This window comes from Patagioenas fasciata, chromosome 11 (assembly GCF_037038585.1).
Source record: "Patagioenas fasciata isolate bPatFas1 chromosome 11, bPatFas1.hap1, whole genome shotgun sequence".
Lineage (NCBI taxonomy): Eukaryota > Metazoa > Chordata > Aves > Columbiformes > Columbidae > Patagioenas > Patagioenas fasciata.
The window spans coordinates 17,873,648-17,890,855 of NC_092530.1; the positions used below are offsets into that span (position 1 = coordinate 17,873,648).

At 47.0% G+C, this 17,208-nt stretch overlaps 1 protein-coding gene across 2 annotated transcripts in view; it reads right to left on the minus strand.

Annotated features, from left to right (window-relative positions):
* Nucleotides 1-16,113, minus strand: part of RNF128 (ring finger protein 128) — a 37,894-nt gene extending 21,781 nt beyond the window's left edge. The window contains exon 1 of one of the 2 annotated variants that reach the window (XM_065846931.2): nucleotides 15,696-16,113. In XM_065846931.2, the coding sequence (XP_065703003.1) occupies nucleotides 15,696-16,098 (403 nt within the window). In that variant the 5' untranslated portion in view covers nucleotides 16,099-16,113. Of the gene's footprint in view, nucleotides 1-4,235; nucleotides 4,716-15,695 lie in introns of those variants that run through there. The other variant, XM_065846930.2, reaches the window with a different exon arrangement.
* Between the last annotated feature and the right edge of the window lie 1,095 nt (nucleotides 16,114-17,208).

The following is a 17,208-nucleotide window of genomic DNA, read 5'->3' on the forward strand; positions in this document are numbered from 1 at the left end:
CTAATCCAGGCAGCCAGGAGAACTGAATTGAGCACATAAAGGCAAAAGTTGCAGTACACACACATCAAATAGCTTTTCTCAGATGCAAAGAGCTATGAACTCCAGGCACTACAGACTGCAAACACGATCCAGGCACAGTGGATCCATTTGAGCTCCTTCTCAACAAAGAGCTGCTGGTAGGAAGGGCCAAATAATCTGCAGAGGTTCACCTGGCTGTGGCCAGAGAACATGGGGGAGCAAGTGTCATTAATTAAACCTCACACCCTCATTCCTCACCTCAGATGTGCTCAGCACAAATCTCCACTCAGCACAAAGGAGAGGGGCACTATTGGTTTACAAAACATTTACAAAGCATCAGCACAGCCTGCCTTGGGATTACTGTTCCATCTCAGTCTTTAACAGGAATAGGTTTACAGGTCACATCAGCCTTCTAATATCATGGCAAAGTTTTAGCTTGTTTCTAAACATCATGCCTCACATGAAGCTGGAGCAGAGCACAGTTACACACTTTAGCCATATGCTGTTTCCTCTAAGGATATGGAGATCAGCCTTCACCTCAGTGAAATTCTGGCAGAACAAGTTAAGCAGCAGCACTACATATTTAGCCTTTCCTTCCCCTTTCACCCATTGATGCAAGTTTACACTTGAACCAGATCTTGTTAGCCCAAGACAGGCTGTTACTGTTTCAGCCAGAATTATTTACCTGTGTTCCCCCAGAATAAGCCTCTGCAGATCAGGTGATGTGCTTCTCAAGGCTAGAGTTGTATGACAAGAAAGGAACCAAAGAAAATTATCTTCTGACCTGAAAAAACCCTTCTTGACCAGCTGCAGGGAAATACTTAACATGAAAGAATACTTTCCATGGTTATCAACATACCCTGACACCAAAGCCACCTAACAGCCTGGTTCCATCTTAAGTCAAGGTCCACCTTTAAAACAAACCAACTCTTGTTGCGCATTTTTTCCCCCACATGCTGCTGCCTTTCTCCAATCAAATGTCTTTTCCAGAAGGTCAATATAGATTAGGGAGAGGTGCAACTATAAGCACACAGAACTGTACTTTGAAACCCTGCTCAGCCTGCCACAGAGAGGTACCATCTTCTTCAAATGAGCACAATTAAAACTCAAGTTTGCTAATTGATAAGGTTTTGTGCATATGAAAGTACAAAGTAAATATTACTTTGGACTCTATCAAATCCTTGACATTCCATGTGTTAGAGAGGATTAGGCAGGATTCAATCATATCTGATTTAGCTGTTTATTGTCAATAAAACCAAGGGAATGCAGAGTGGTTTGATTTTGTACCTTTTTTAAAGTTGGCACACCAAAAAGTTTCCATGCATTGCACTGATATAAGCAATAAAGAATTCATCAGACTAAACACAATGATAAGAAATGAAGTCTCTGGAAGCAGCATGACCAGGACAAAAAAAAATAGTCATGTACAGGCATATTTAAGTCTCTAAACAAGAGAGTTGCTTCAAAAGCCTGATAGTCTCAGAAAAAGGCACACTGTACTTTTAAATAAGCTTCTGTTAATAACTTTGTGCTTTGTTTCTACCAAAGTTCTGCAAAGAAAAGCATGTTGTGCCATGCATTTTACCAGAGCCCAGCCACAGGGATGTTCCTTGTCTGCCAGGCAGGTGACAGCTCCCATGCCTTCGGCACCAGGGCCAGGAGATGCTGCCCCAGGCATGTCAGGAGATGGGAAAGCCCTGAGGCTTTGTTTGCCCTTGCTCCAGCAAAGCCTCCTCCCGCTACCCCAGCTTGGAGGAAGTGCTCAGCCTTGTCTGGTTTCACTTGCTGGCATATGATGGCCCAGTTAAAGCAGAAATGAAGCCAGTTAGGGAACCCAGATTATGAAGTCACCGTTAGCACAGCTACAGCCGTTACAGCAACAGCCACAGTTGTAGTTGCACAAAAACCGTTCTTTACTGGGCAGGGCTACCTTCACCACTGCCTCCAGAAGAGCAAAGGCTTCCTCCTTCACCACTGGAGGCCGGAAGAGGAGAGCCATCCCAAAACACAGTTCAGCAAAGGGCAATATGACCAGCTCTTACCTCTTAAGATTGAGCTCAGCCTATGACAATACACCTTGTCAGCATTAAACAAGGAATATCTTCCACTTGGCAAAACGAGGCTGATTACTTGTAGCTTGCTTCCTCTTGGCCGGGCTGTGTTGAAAGCCTGCAATGTTTGTCAAGTTTGAATGGAGAGTGTTGGCTCCCAGCAGGGGCACATGGCACAGGTGGCCCAAACACAGTATGCCACCAAAGCCCTGTGAGCAGAAGGAAGCACATTGCTGTAGAAGGAGGTGAGAACAGGGACTCACAGGCAACCAAGGCAACAGAAAAAGATAACTCAAGTCTAGAGAGGAAGAAAAGGGAGAGTGGAATGGGAGAGAAAGTTAGAGACTAAAACAGGGACAAGGAATAAAAGCAAGAGGCTTAGCCCTGTATTTGTGCTAGGACATGGCAAGGAGGAGTCACACAGATGAAGTAAGTGGTTTGACAGAAGCTGTCTTTAAGGCCCCATCCTGCTTGTCAGCTGGAAAATTTCAACATGCCCTCAAGCCCCTATCCCATCAGGCAGGATAATCAGGACAGCTAGAGCCACTCTGACATAAATCCCCCAGCAGAAAGCTTAAGGACAGCATGGGAAGGAGGGAGCTCCTCTTGGAGCAGAACCTGCCAAGAGCAGATGGCTCATTGCAAGAGGCGGCTCCTAACAAGATTAAGATGCTGTAGGTCTCACAACAGCCAGGATGGAGGAGGGGGCAGGAGCACCTTCAGCAGCAGGGTCATCAGCAACCTACCCCTGTCAGCAGCACCAAAGGAGCTCCTCTGGGAGCTGCAGGATTAGGCAGGCACACAGGGAACATGGCTGAGGGCAAGGATGCTGCTGTCAGTTTAGCAGGAGGAACTTGCCCAGCAATAGCCCAAACTAGATAGCATGTGCCAGCAGACAATCTGGTTACATAAGAAAGCTCTGTCTCAGAAAGGCCAGAGCACATCCAGACTGTATGGTTAAAATTCTTAAAGCTGAGTACAGACAGTCATCCAGCTCACTAAGACTGCATTCAACAGACCTCCACAGGCAGCTACTGTTTCCTTGTCTCACCAGAACACCCCCACCGCTAACAGACAGAAACCCTCCACATCCCTTGTTAGAGGGCTGCTGCAAGAAAATAATTTTTCAAGCCATTTACTATTCATTTTCAGTATTGTATTTCTCTCCGGAAGATGTGGCTTCCCAAAGCAGTGCTGCTTAGGAGAATACCAACATCAATCCAGCAGCCGAGGGCTGGACAGAGCCACCAAAGCCAGCCCACCCTGCCCCACCACAGACAGGCACCTGCTCCTGCTGTCGCCAGAAAGCAGTTGCACAGCTCTCAGCCCAGGGCCGTTTCTCAGGAAACACTGAAATACAGCCAAATCTCATTCTTCACTTGAAAGATGGGCAGTTTGGAAAACAAACAAAATCACCACACAACAGAACACACTGCTGGCAAGCAGGAGGCTTTCTATAGTAAGAGAAGCTCTTATCAGCCTCTACAAAATGGAAATAACCTTCACAGGGCTTTAGCCACTTGCATTGGAAGTGGTATTTTGCTGATGAAATATTACCAACAGAAGAGCAAACCGGTCTCATAATCCGCCTCTTTCTGAACCACTTGGTGTGCAGGACATGGGGCAAAAAACTGCATCCGAGTGTGGAAACCCAGCCTATTTCAAGGCCCAGATCTACTCCACAGACTTTACAAGCTTTAAAAACCCCAGCATCCATCAGCTCTGGGCAGCTACCGGTCACGCTAGAAACCCAAACAAACTGGAGACGCTGTTCCCAACCTCATCCCGCACACACCCACGCCCAGTGCCCAGCCCACTCGCGCCAGAAAGCTCAGGTGGCCGGCTGCTCGCCCTCAGACCACAACAGCACCCTCAGCATTGTTACTCACTAATCAGAGAAAATTCAACAACAGCAGCGCCTTGAACAGCACCAGCTAGTCCGGGCAGAAACTATTCCGCTGCAGGAGAGCCAGGAAAAAATTCCAATCTCTTAACGTGCATCAAAGCTGGGTCTGTTCTGCGAGGGCTGAATCACCTGGGGGTGCACCCAAGACGTGCCCTGTTCTCGCACCCCGCAGAGCGGCGGGCAGGGGCGGCTCCCAGCCCAGGGACCCTTCTCTTGCCAAGGCTCCCCCCTCCCGGCTGCCGGGCCCCGCGGCCGCTCACCGTGGTGGGACATGGGCAGCACCTCGTTGCCGGTGCCGCGGTAGTTGTAGATGACGGCGGCGGCAGCGCCGCGCTCCGCGGCCAGGCGGATCTTGTCGGCGAATGAGCAGCCGCCGCCGCGCTGGATGAGGGCGAGCCAGCCCCGGGAGCCGCCGCCGGGCGGGGGGGCCCCGCTGAAGTTGGTGCGGGCACTGCAGGCGTTGAAGGAGTCGCGGTCGTCGGGCAGCACCAGCACCCCCGCGGCCGCCTGCAGCGGCGAGTCCTGCCCGTACAGGCCGCTCTCGCTCGCCTCCCAGCCGCTCCGGTTCTGGTCCCCGCCGTCTTCCCACGACACGTTCAGCCAGGCGGTCACCACCGCTGCCGCTGCCGCCGCCGCCCCGCGGGGACCCTGCAACGGGGCGGCGCAGAGCAGCGCGGCCAGCGCCAGCAGCTCAGCCCCCGACAACATCCCGGCACGTTCGCCTCTGCCCCCGCCGCCGCCTAAAATCGCCGCGGCCCCCCCGCTGCACCGCCCCCGGGGGAGGAGCGGGCCCGGCCCCGCCGCCGCACGGCCCCACCCCGCCCGGCGCGGGAAACCCGCGGGGAGTTCCCGGCCCCACCGCAGCCGGTACCGGAGCGGGGACCCCGAGCGCTGCAGGCACGGCCGGATCCCCCTCGCCAGATCTCCCCGCAGGGCAGTGGGTCGCCACCCCAGGTTGCTTCCCAGTCGGTCGCCCACCCGGATCACCTCTCAGAAGTTAAGGTTCCTCCTGACATCGCCTCTCAGGGGCGATGGGTGACACTCCAGATCGCTCCCAGGAAGCCCCTCTCCATCACCTCCCAGCACAGTGGGTGACGCTTCTCCAGACTGCCCCCCCGAAGCCTGCCCCAGGCCCAGCTGACAGAGCACCAAGGGTCTCATCGTGTCTGGGGGTATCCCCTGAAGAGGCTGACCTCTTGAAGCAGCTGACCCTATAGCAGCCCTGAAACACAGCAGCCCCAAAGCACAGTAGCACCAGCACCCGCTGCCCAGATGTGACCCAGCCTGCTTTGCACCGTTGAGTTAATATTTGCTGAACACTCAGCAACACGCAGTATCAGTCCTGCCTGAATTTTAGAGTACTAGGTTAGCCGTGTTAACTCACTGGCCATTTTTCTTCATGTCATTAGACATACACTATAAACCTGCCACTTGAACCAAAACTGCCTTTTTCTATTTATGTATTAGTTATGTTTGTATAGTTAATTATTATTTTATCTATGTAACTTGCAATGAAAATCTGCATTTCTTCAGGGCTCCGCCATTACTTTTTGGGCATCCAGTTCACATTCAAAAGCCCATTCTGCCGGCACATACACATTTTTGCTAGGTTGTCCCACATCAAGCAGTGTGGTCAGAGTGCTTGCAGAATCACTGCACATGAGCATGTAAAGCCCCACCAGGGAATTTGATGCAAGAAAGGAAAATGAAAGGAGAAACAAGAACATTTTGAGCTCCTCCTCACTCTTCGCACTGAGGAGCCCTGCTCCTATCAGCTGCTCTGCACGAATTGCCCCCACCACCAGGAGCCTCTCAAACACATTCCCAAATGGCCACATGTCACTGTGCACAGCCTGGGTCTCTGGATGGGAGTTTATCATTTAGAAAGGATTAGTCCTGTTCAGTGATTACATGGCACAAGTTCAGCTGCTGCCTATGCAATCACCAACAAAATTAGTGTAAACACAGGGTTAAACTCTTTCTGATACGAGCTGGTACCGTGTAGCTTTTAATGGAGGGTTCTGGCTGATTCTGAATCCACGTGGCTGACAACTGATAACTCAGTGCTGATCTATTCTGCACATTCTCCTTGACTTGCACCTGTACTAAATGCTGGACACTGAGCATTACCCAGTGAAACCCAGATTGGGTTTGAATGACTACCTGGGGCAGGAGCTTCAAAATCAACCCTTTCCACTGGCATCCACCCCTGCCAGCATCTACAGGTTTTTGTAGCTCAGGAGCACAGTGAGATCAGTGTTCGGCTCTGCTGCTGAAATAGCAGCGTGCAGAGCAGGTGATGAAGAGCAGATGAAGCAATTTGCTAAAGATCAATATTACTAAGTATGCAAAGCTTACTAAGCGAATCCTTTTGTCCTAACCTAAATAAGCCTCTCATTTTCTCTTTCCACATTTAAGCAGACGACTTATTTCAACAGTAACATCTCTAGCTATAAGTACATCTCTTAGCAATAAGAGAGACATCATTTTGTTTTGAAACCTGCTCATGTAGGTGCAGAGAACAACTTAACAAACACTCTGAAAATATAACCAAGCTTTATGCAATGCACAGCAGCCAAACCGCCAAGCTTCAAATGCCTTCAGAGCTTTATGGATGTTTAGCTCTGGCGTTTTCCCTGAGACAATATTGGACCAAAGACAAAGATTGGAACCTCCTCAGCATACAAAACTTCCTATAGTTCTGGGAATTTTGACCATAAGGCTTAGCCACAATATCTTACACTTCCCACATTATAGTTTGTGACACGTAGTACAACATATTAACAAGTAGAGCAACTTCTACTACATTTGTTTGCGAGAGCTTTCTAAAAGTTTCTGAAATTAAAAGCAATGTAGCCCATGAGGCCTACAGATGTGAGAATGATTGGGTAAGCAGCAGTAACGGGCTCCCACAAAATCAGAAGCAGAATTCCATCTAAAATACTTACAGCATGAAGGCATTTCTGGCACAGCTCTGATTTTTTTAACCTTAAAAGACTTTTATTCTTTAAAAACGTGTGCTATATAATTTTTCTTTTCACTTTTTTCCCCGTAGCAACTGGTGGAGACTCTGAGAAGTTCAGAAAGTAGGGCATGACTTTCAGATAAACAAAGTGAAATCCTGGGAACGCTGTCACTGCCTTCTCCAGGGATGTACCCTATCATTATCTGGAGCTTTATCTTATTTGAGTAAATATTTAATATTTTTTTCAAGGTTAAAAAAAAAAAAATATGCTAAATATTGCTTTTTAATGTCAAGCCAGATCACTCAGGGCATCTTGCTGATGAAAGACCTGTATGTTCATGTCCTTCAAAACTGTGTGTGTTTCTTATTCAAGTACCCAACTCTGGATCTCTGTCTTTGGAGGAAAGCTCACAAGGACACAAGAAATCTTGGTGAGGGCAAAGCACGACAGGAGCTGGCGCTGAACCATTCAAGCGCTGAGCCTGGATCTGAACCGTGTCTTTGGGCCTTCTCCAATGAACAATGAAGTGGAAAGGAGAAGCACATAAAAATGGAAAAAGCAATCAAAAGGAGTGCCATAAAATGAAGCCCAGGACTGAATGTCATGAGACAAAAAAAATCCATGAACAAACATTACCCTGAATCACAAGTTAAAGACAAGAGATGTTAAGACATCAGATGTTACATTTCCTTATCCCAAACCAGCTTGTGTCCTGACCAGCAGTGGAAGGGGTTTGAGCAGGTGACTTGCTCCAGAGTAGACAACGGTGTGGGCTACAGCATCCCAAGGTTTTAAGCTATCCGAAAAGAAAAATAAGGCATGAGAATGGAGCTTGTGGTGCTTTGCTGCTTTATGAAGAAGATGGGCTCAGGCTGGAGGAGGCGCAGAGGCTGGAAACCTCCAACCTCCTGCCCTTGGGGCTTGGGAGCCTCCAGGAGAAGCTGAGGTGATCCTTGTGGGTAGATGCAGAGACAAATGGAGATTGCCAGTTCCAGCTAAGTGTCACTATAAATCTAGGAGCTTGTTTAGCTCCAACATGGGAACTCCAGCCTAAAACTCTCTGTTCACTGGATGTGGGGAAAAAAAATGTCTTGTGTGCTGGCACCAAATATTTTCCATTAGCCAGCCAGATGTGCGCAAGAGTCCCCGGGGCCAAGGAAGCAAACATTGTTTCTGTGTATTTCTGGCACACTGGGACCAATTGTTGTGACAGGGCTACATGTGCTCTCTACCACCCCAGAGAATATGGGTAAAACTCTATCAGCAGAGGCAGAAGGTACAAAAGGGATGGATGCTCATACAAAAGCTCGTATGCATTCTTCTTCCCATCAAAGACACTTGCAATTTCATGAAATTATGTTTTCCATCTTTCATTTCAAAGGAAGCTGGATGATAAATACAAATAAGCAATATCCAGGAGATGCAAGCAAATGAAAGTAAAGATAAAAGCATTCCCCACATGTGACTACAAGGAGCCTTGAGCAAAAAGAGCGTCTACAGTTCCTCTGGAAAACTAAAACAACAAAACACACAAGAAAGGCCTAAACTTGCCAGGCAACATGTACTTTTGCTCTGGTTTGGTTTCACATGGAGCTGAAGCATGATGCCACTCAGGCCTGTTGATTCAGTGATGGCCTTTATTCAGTGACAGTGGGGCTTCCAAGCAGGAGACATGAATCAATGGTTTCCATCCCCTGCAGTGTGTTGGGCAATCTCCATCCAGCCTGGGGACCGAGATTTTCCATATAACGCGTGTAACGCAGTTGACCAACTGAGGAGCATCAGGTGACTGTAAGTCTGAACACATCCTCAAGAGCAGAACATATTGACACTTGGTCCTTTGAGGAAGAAATGGCTCCCGGTAAACATGTTTGCCCTTTCTGGGTTGGTTTGTGCATATGCACAAACTCTGGGACCACGGATTGCAGCTACCCACAGAACTCAGTAGCACAACCCTGAGGAGCTTTTTCATCCGAGTGTGCCTGTTTTCAGTTCTGACTTTATCTCCAGCAGACCTGCCCAGTTCTCGGTGAAAAGCCCTCACTATGTCCAACAGGGAAAGCTTAGCAACGACTTCAGCTGATCCTGAGAACCTTGTTTACGGAACTGCAAGCCAAAGGCAGGAATGCTCTGAATAGGGGCTTTTAAGATAACAGCTCAGCTTTTGCAGTATAATTAGGACATCGGCATAATTTGGATGTACGTTGTGACAAACTTCAGCAACCCCAGGAATGTCAGTGGGAACTTTGCCAACAGCCTCCACATGCCAAAGACTCGCCAGGCTCTCTGGTTCCTTCCTCCCACCGCCAGGAGCTGCTGACAAGCTGCAGGAGGCACCTGCCACCCCAGCAGAGACAGCCCCAGAGAGGGCCCGGGAGGAGGAAACACAGGCTAGAGCAGCGCGCTCAAATGCAACAACCAGGAGGTAGAAAATCCTCTCAGGGAAGGTGCATGAGGTTTAGGGTTTCAGTGCTTGGACCCAGCTGGCAGATGTAGGGGTTACGGGGCCACCCAGCTCCAGGCAGAGTCACGGCTCACGGCCAGGAGCGGTCAGCGCTCGCTCCCTTTCTGAGAGGGCTGTGGGACTATCTAAACCGAAGATCAGCTCTAGACTAAACGATTTGTTTTAGGACATACTTTTTTCCTGAGTTTTATTTTTGGCACGAGACTTCAAAGCACGACAGGCATGAACTGTGAAGTCAGGAGCTAGAGGTGGTGTCACTTCCCACCCGAGAGTTTTCTAACATCAACAGCTGGTTAGAGAATAGAAACTCCCACCAGATCCTGCAGGTCCCTCGGGAGAGGCAGAAAACTGATGCTCAGCAACCACACGCTATCTGGCCAGCTCGTGACTGCCCCTGCCCAGGGACAGCCCCACAAGCGAGAGTCGGGGTCGTTAGTTCAAGTCGGGTTTAGTAGTTTGAGGAACAAAGAAACAAGACGATTCTTCAGCTTGTGGTGGGAATAGAGGTGAAACCACAGGGGTGGGGAGGGAAAAAAGAGTAAAACATTACCAACATGGAGTCAGAGGGGGTGTAGGGCACAGGGGACAGGTTTTTAGGACAAAAGTCCCACTTAGTTAGTTTTTTTTTTCTCACAAAATAATTTATTTCAAGCAGCATCTGTCCTGCTTCTACACGTGTGCTGGTCTGGGCAGGGCCAGCAATCGGCTCTGCTTTCTCTGCTTTCCACATTGCACGCCAGCACAGCCCAAAGCTCGGGGATCTTCCAGAAAGGGAGAAAATGGGTTTGAGTGTTCTCAGGTAATAAAAGGAGCCAAATCCAGCTCTTCCCCGCTGTGAGGCAGTGCACTGAGCTCCTGCAAGAAGAGGTGTCCAGCACAGCCCCTGTGCTTCACCAGGAGGATCCGTCCCAAAACACAGTGAGAGTCAATGCATGAAATGCTTAAATCCAGCTGGGTTCCAAGCTCTGAGTCTCATCCTGAGCCTGAGTAATGCCCCAAACCACAGGAGCATTCGAGGAGATGAGAATTTAAACTCACTCTGTCTTCAGCATTCTCCTCTTAGCTATTTACACTCAGCTCCTTGCTCGGGCAGGTCACAGTTTGCCTCATTGCCTTTCTTCGATCCTTCTGAGGTGTTTCACAGCAGTGCTGGTGTAAAGAGGTACCAGGAGCTGATCCTCAGCCAGCACACTCCGCAGCGTCCCCTAGGACCCATTACACTCATACCTGCAGGTGGCCATTCTTTTTCTCTTCAGTTTTTTTATTGGAACAACTAACACAACTTTAGCTGCAACTGCATGACTGATAAGAGCGGTTGCGCTGATAAGTGACTGAGGAAAGCTCTACATGTTCTAGAATATATTACATGCTTGTAATTAGACGCCAGACTGATTGACTCGATTAGATGCAAATATTTCTTTTGTTCTGTGTTTCTAGCAGGTTAAACAGAGGATGCCACCTTTCTCTTTTTAGGGGAAATGGTTAGCCAGCATGTTGGCTTCTTCTTCTGTTTCTGGCAGTTAAAGTTCTGCAAAGCCTGTCGCAAGCTTTGCTGATTGAGGAAGCTCATGAGAGAGTCACGCTGAGGTCTCAGGGCAAACCTTCTGCTGGTTTTCAACAGAAGCACCATCTAGTCTCCCTTTATATGTTCACCACCACGGTTATGGATGAACAAGTGGGTCACAGTATGTAGTCACCTGTAAGAAACCCAGTGCTCATCATATTGATTTCCTTCCTTGGAGGCTAAAGAACCAGTACTAAGTGCCAGGGTGGTGAGGTGCTGAGCTCTGCTGGCTCCGTGTTCTGGGGGCTCTGCAAAATCTGGCAGCTCTGCAGAGGTGATCACAGCTCACAGGGATTTTTATGGTTGTTCAGGAGCCTTTCTGGAAGGAAAAAGCTCTCTGCTCTGGAGATTGAACAGTCCAGCCCTGCCCTGAGCAGGGCAGCTGGAGACAGCTGCCAAGGGCTGTGTCCAGTCGTGTTTTGAGTATCTCCAAGGATGGAAACTGCACAACCTCTCTGGGCAACCTGCCACACTGTTCAACCACCCATCACAGTTAAGGAGGTTTTTCTTATGTAATTTCTTGTTTGCACCTATTGCCTCCATTTCTTTCACTGGGCACCCCTGAGAGAAATCTGGCTCCATCATGTTACCCTCCCTGGTGCCATCAGGAATTTGTACAGATGGATGAGAAGCTCTCAAGCCTTCTCCAGAAGGACCTGTGCCAGCTCTCCCAGGCTCTCCTTGCAGCAATGGCTCCTGCTGGTGAAGGGCTTCACCCTCCCTGCATCCACACCTCCCACTGCAGCAAAGACATAAGCCACCTGAACAACTTTCTCAGACCATAAATGGAGGAATTTAGTTTACTCTAGGAGGACATTGACTTCAGAGAGGTATCTGGCCTTCTGTTAGCAGAGCCACTTACTTCACAAGGAATAAATGAAAGGGGAAGTTCATGGCATCTGCTCTTCATGGACATTCTTGGAAGTTCATTTGTTTTCACGCGGAGGTCCCGTATGGCTTTTTCTATAGTATACAGAGGAGATGACTCAACGTATGCTGTCAAAGAGAAATTATTCTGAAGGTCAAATAAGCCATGATATTTTAGAGAGTTAAGAAGGGGAACCTGAGCAAGATTTTATACCAGCTTTCAAAAACCAAACTCCATTGGCAGGCATTTAGCCCACAAGTTTATAATAGGTATTGCACCAACGCTTAATAAGATCCTATCTCGAAGTACCTCTGAGATAACATAAGTTACACTTTGAGGCTACAGAATATCCTGGAAACAAGTTGGAAGGAAAGGCAAATCCACAACAATTTTTCGTTCAATTATTGTCAGGATTACCACTTATTTCTATTGTACAGACAAACTGAGATACCCGCTTGCTCCTGTTGTACAACAGTTCTGCCAGGGTATTGTTCTCCATGAGTCTTGGAGGCTTTAACCAGTAAGAGGTTTGTTTGCTTGCTTTTCAATATATATATATGCATATATATATATTTAATACTCCTATCTCCAGCCTCTTATTTTGTCTTGTAAACGAACAGGAAAAAGGGTAGAAAATGACAGTGAGAAGAGGATACAGGCCTGTGCTGGCCCCTGCCAGTCCTGCTTACAGAGCACAGGCCCAAACCAGCTGCTTCGTGACTTTGCAGGCCATCATTATTCTGCTACCATCTGTGGTCCGGTATTTGCTACTAAAAAAGGAGCCTCCAAATTAAATTTGTTTAACTTTGGCTGTGTTTCAAAAACTTGATAATTCCTGGAATTTCCATTTAAGTTTCAAGGAGTGGTGCTGGAAAATGTTGTTAAAGATGCATATTCCATTTCCTTTCCAGAGCAAATCAAGTTAAGTGCTGGAACTACTAAAAAGAGACATTTTTCTTCGCAAAAGTTTAGTCTCTGTACCATTGGATCAGCCTGACTTAGTGTAAATAAGACACAAACACCTAAAGAAAATCTTTCAGATTAAAGTAGACCGTTTTCCTACTAGTGACTTGTGTAATCGGAGAGGAATGGGAAAGTTGTTACTAATATCTTGACCTCTGAAATTTTCCATAGTAAAAGCTATTAATGTATCATTTTTATCTTACGCGTGTGTGTGTAACAACAAACCAACACCCATTAACAGCTAAAATTGATGGCAGGTAAAAGAACTGTGGTAGAGGATGAGGAAGGAGTCACCACAGAGGGGAGTTTTTTATCTTTGTTCCTTCCCAGCAACTTTACATTATCAACACACCTGGACTTTGCCCAGAACAAACTATTTAATTGCTACAAGACTGAGTGGGGGTTTTACTGTGTGAAATACATAAATAATATTGTACTGTTGTAACAGAAAATAAGGTCGGCTAGACAGCTCTATTGATTTTATGTTAAAGTCAACAGGAAGGGAGGAGGATATGAGAAATTGTCGCCACGGCCCCAAGGTCTGATGAATAACCGAGGACTCCTGCATCCCTGGGCAGCAGCAGGGCCACACGGATGGTGACAGAAGACATCAGGTGTGGTCCCAACTGAGAGCCGGCCCATAACTCCAGCAGTTGGGGTTGGACTGGATGACCTTTGAGAGTTCCTTCCAACTCAAACTATTCTGTGATCAGGAGCTCATAGGTCGCTGGCAGCAGTAGGTCAGGTTTTCCTCTCGCTGCTTGGACAACAGGGCGACTCCTCTCCAGAGGCCCCCTGCCCAAATGGCACAGAGGGTTAATCCCCAGGTCTCCTCAGATCTCCCTTGGCAATGCCACCATTGGCAGATTCCAGCCAAACAGGAGATTTCTTTCCCCAGCCCCATGAACATCTCTAAGAAAGAAAATCAATCATCTCCAAGCACTCCTTTGCTCTTAGCACTGTGCTGCAACACAGCTGTTTTACCCAAAGAACATACAACTCCACACTTTTGCACTGAGGGAAACAAATACAGAGAGAAGGTGCTTCTCCTATACTGATTAGACAAAGAGCTCATCTCACTGAAGTATTTTGCCCTCACCCTGTTTAACACGTGACTACATACTAATTTATAATATAAACCTTCTTTGCCACCTGATAGATTGTGGTATCCACTGTAGTCCTATGGGACTACAGGAAACAGTCCTACAAAAAAATTACAATTTGTCTTTTGAGAAAACTAAATGAAGTTAGTTAAGATGGGACCTGATGTCTCCTGAAATACACTCTTAGGTGATAATTATGTTGCTTTCAAGATTCAAAAAAATCTTTCTAGTTTTACAAAAAAAAATCTGAAAAATTAAGGTCTGCTTTCAGAGTTCTTCCTAAACAATTATCTTATTTCCAGAGCCTAGTTTAACTGTCAGGCTTACGACATCCCAGTTACCCCGCATATCTAAACAAGGTTCCATCCCATTCTCCTCCGCTGGCGTCCAGGGGAACAGGCTGTCCTGCTCACGCCTTGGGCCAGCCGGGGCCACCACCACTCGCACGAAACACAGCTGGCACCGACTTTGCAGCTACCTAAAGCCAGTGCAATTCTTTCTTTATTTGTCCATCCATCCATCCATTGTCAGTATGAGCTGACATGCTACAAAAACAAATTAAAAAAGCAAATTAATCTGAATCTTGGCGTACTGGCCACTGAAGTCTAAATCCCTTTCTCCAGAACAAAAGTTCTAGTTTATTGGCTCTCCGTTTCCAGTAAAGCATTTAAGCTCCGTTTGCAAATGCTCCCTCTGTCCTGGTATCAGGAGAGTCCAAGCTGGCTGTGCAGTACAACAAGCCACTGCACTTTTGGTGATGTAGAACACATTTTTATTTATTTATGAGCAAAACCTCATTTAGGATGGTTGGGTCTGTAAATCACTTGTGATGCTCCTCCAGTTGCAGAACTGAGCGTTGGCTGACTCCTGTGACCTGCCCCGCTGTGGGCTCCACACTAGACAGACATCTCCTGAAGTGGTAACCAAACCAGCATGGGTGTGGGATCAGTGAAATCCTGCCTCATCTCCAGATTAAAAATCGCTCAGCTTGCTCCCAAAATCAGACAAGCAAGACTTAAGCCAAAGGATTCCTAGTGCAGCTCCATCAAAGTACATTTCACGAAACTTGCTACGTGTACTTGTACTTTGTTCTAAAGTGCTTATTAGACACATTGACCTAGAGGAACACACGCAGAAATAAAAGCCAAGTAATACAGTATCACAGTTAGATTCTCAGTTCTTCCCTAATGGCAGATTCATAGTTATTAGAGCTAGACTGGGTGATCACAATAATTTTGCCTAACCTTTCGTTAAGGAGTTACGGAATCCCAGAAAAGGCTGAGATCAGACACCATTCAGAAAGGACTAGAAAGTTTAGGAAAAAAAATATTAAAAACCCCACAAACAAACCAACCAAAAAACCCCAAAACCAACCAACCAAAAACCAAACCAAGATCTGCCTCGCAGTCTGCAAAGCAGATACCTATGCTGCAGACCCTTGTAGATTAATTCATGTTCTCTAGCCTCCAAAAAGAAAGTAGTACCTTCAAAGCAGACACTATGGGTTTCTCTACCTCACTGCGTAAAATAATTTGGTGCTGTAGAACTAGAAAAATGATGCTAACTTCAGAGGGTCACCAGTTTGGCTACACTCTACCAAGCTCAGAACATAACAGCGGAGTATTTCTTACTAAGCACTGAAGTCATGACTCGAACTGTACAATACATTTTCATTCCCATTGAATTTATTGATTAAAGCAACAATCACCCACAAATACAACTGCTTCCTGCTGTCCTGCAGTAAACTTCAGAGAAATGCCCAGGTTTTAGCGCTTCATACCGTGATACTCACCGAGGTGCGACATCAGGATGGTCCTGTTGTCTTTGCTCGGCGTGTTGTAGATCACAGCTGCTGTCGCACCCCTTCTGGCTGCCACCGCAATTTTTTCAGTAAAACTGCAATTGCCTCTTCCGATCAGCGCGATCCACGGCGGTTCTGCGATGGTGAACTGGGTATTCGCGTTGCAGGCTTGAAGATCAGATTTAGGAATGCCTACAAGCCCCTGAGCACTAAGCAGCGGAGAATTTAATCCATACAGGCCACAGTCGCACTTCTCAGACGCAGACCATTTGCTAGTGCTGTTGTAATAGCGTAAATGTATAGAGGCTCTCACCGAAAATGCCACTGTGGTCTTGAATAAAGTACTAACAATCACCAGGAGGCAGAAAAAGCTCAACTTAGCCATTTGCTTCATTGCTTATTAATATAAGCACAAAATGTCGATGTCCACAGGTATTTTCGGCTGGCGGTGGTCCTTGTTAGCCTGCAGCCTGCTGAGGAGTTTGAAATTTCAGTTCCAGCAGGAACTTGACACCTGCCATGTGAGTGCTCCAGGTGTCACTGAGCTTATCTGGAGCAGGGGCTGGGAGGGGACAGTGACACACCCGCCTATTGTGAGGCAGAGCTGCAGACTGCAGGGCTGGCACTAACCTTTGCCCCCACTTTCTGCTCCTTTTTCACAAGGCTCCATTCTCCTGCTCCTTCTCTCCCATTACTGCACAAATTCCAGCTTTGATGACGTTTCCTAAGGGACTGCTCAGGCCCCCTGCTCCTATTTCAACCTGAATGTCACTTAAGTGCCAGGTCACCTTTCACTCAGAGATGTCAGCTCAGGGTTCTCACTTCACAATGCGATCTGTGATGCAAATGACCTTGTTAAAAAGGTCAAAATTGGAGGGAGGGAAATACTAAAATCTATCCACCTTCCAGGCTTCCACATTTCTCCTTTCAGATTCTTTCAGTCATCTACTCTGTCAGGTTGAGCCTGTTCTGGTGTTTATAATGATTTCTACCAATGCAAGAGATGTAGAATCACCTAAACTGATCACAGAACTACCTCTCTGAGCCCATTTTCATGCTCTGGCTCACTTTCAAGATTGACATGTTTGAATGATTATCACACAACTCTCTGTTTCTGGATGTAGGCTCTACAATTTCTTTCTCTGAATTCAGTCAGTGTTGTATTACATACCAATTACTGCTATCAACTCTTGTTTTCTTGAACAGAAAAATGAAAACCTTACAAACCTCCGAACTCTGTAGTCCATAGTGAAAATAAAGGACAAATCGTAAAGCCATCAAGGCAAGACCTTTTCCCTGTTCTTCTGCAGAAGTCATGCTGCACAGACTGTTGAAAGCCAAGAGAAGCTGCAGCTGGTGGCATATATTTTGACAGAAGCTCAACCTAGTTCTTCTTAATTTATTTGAAAGAGTAAACATGACTGTGGAGAAGATTCTTGGAAAACTGAAACAGTTGCAGAAGCAAAATAAAAATGGAAAGAAATAGAAAGAAATAATCCAAGAC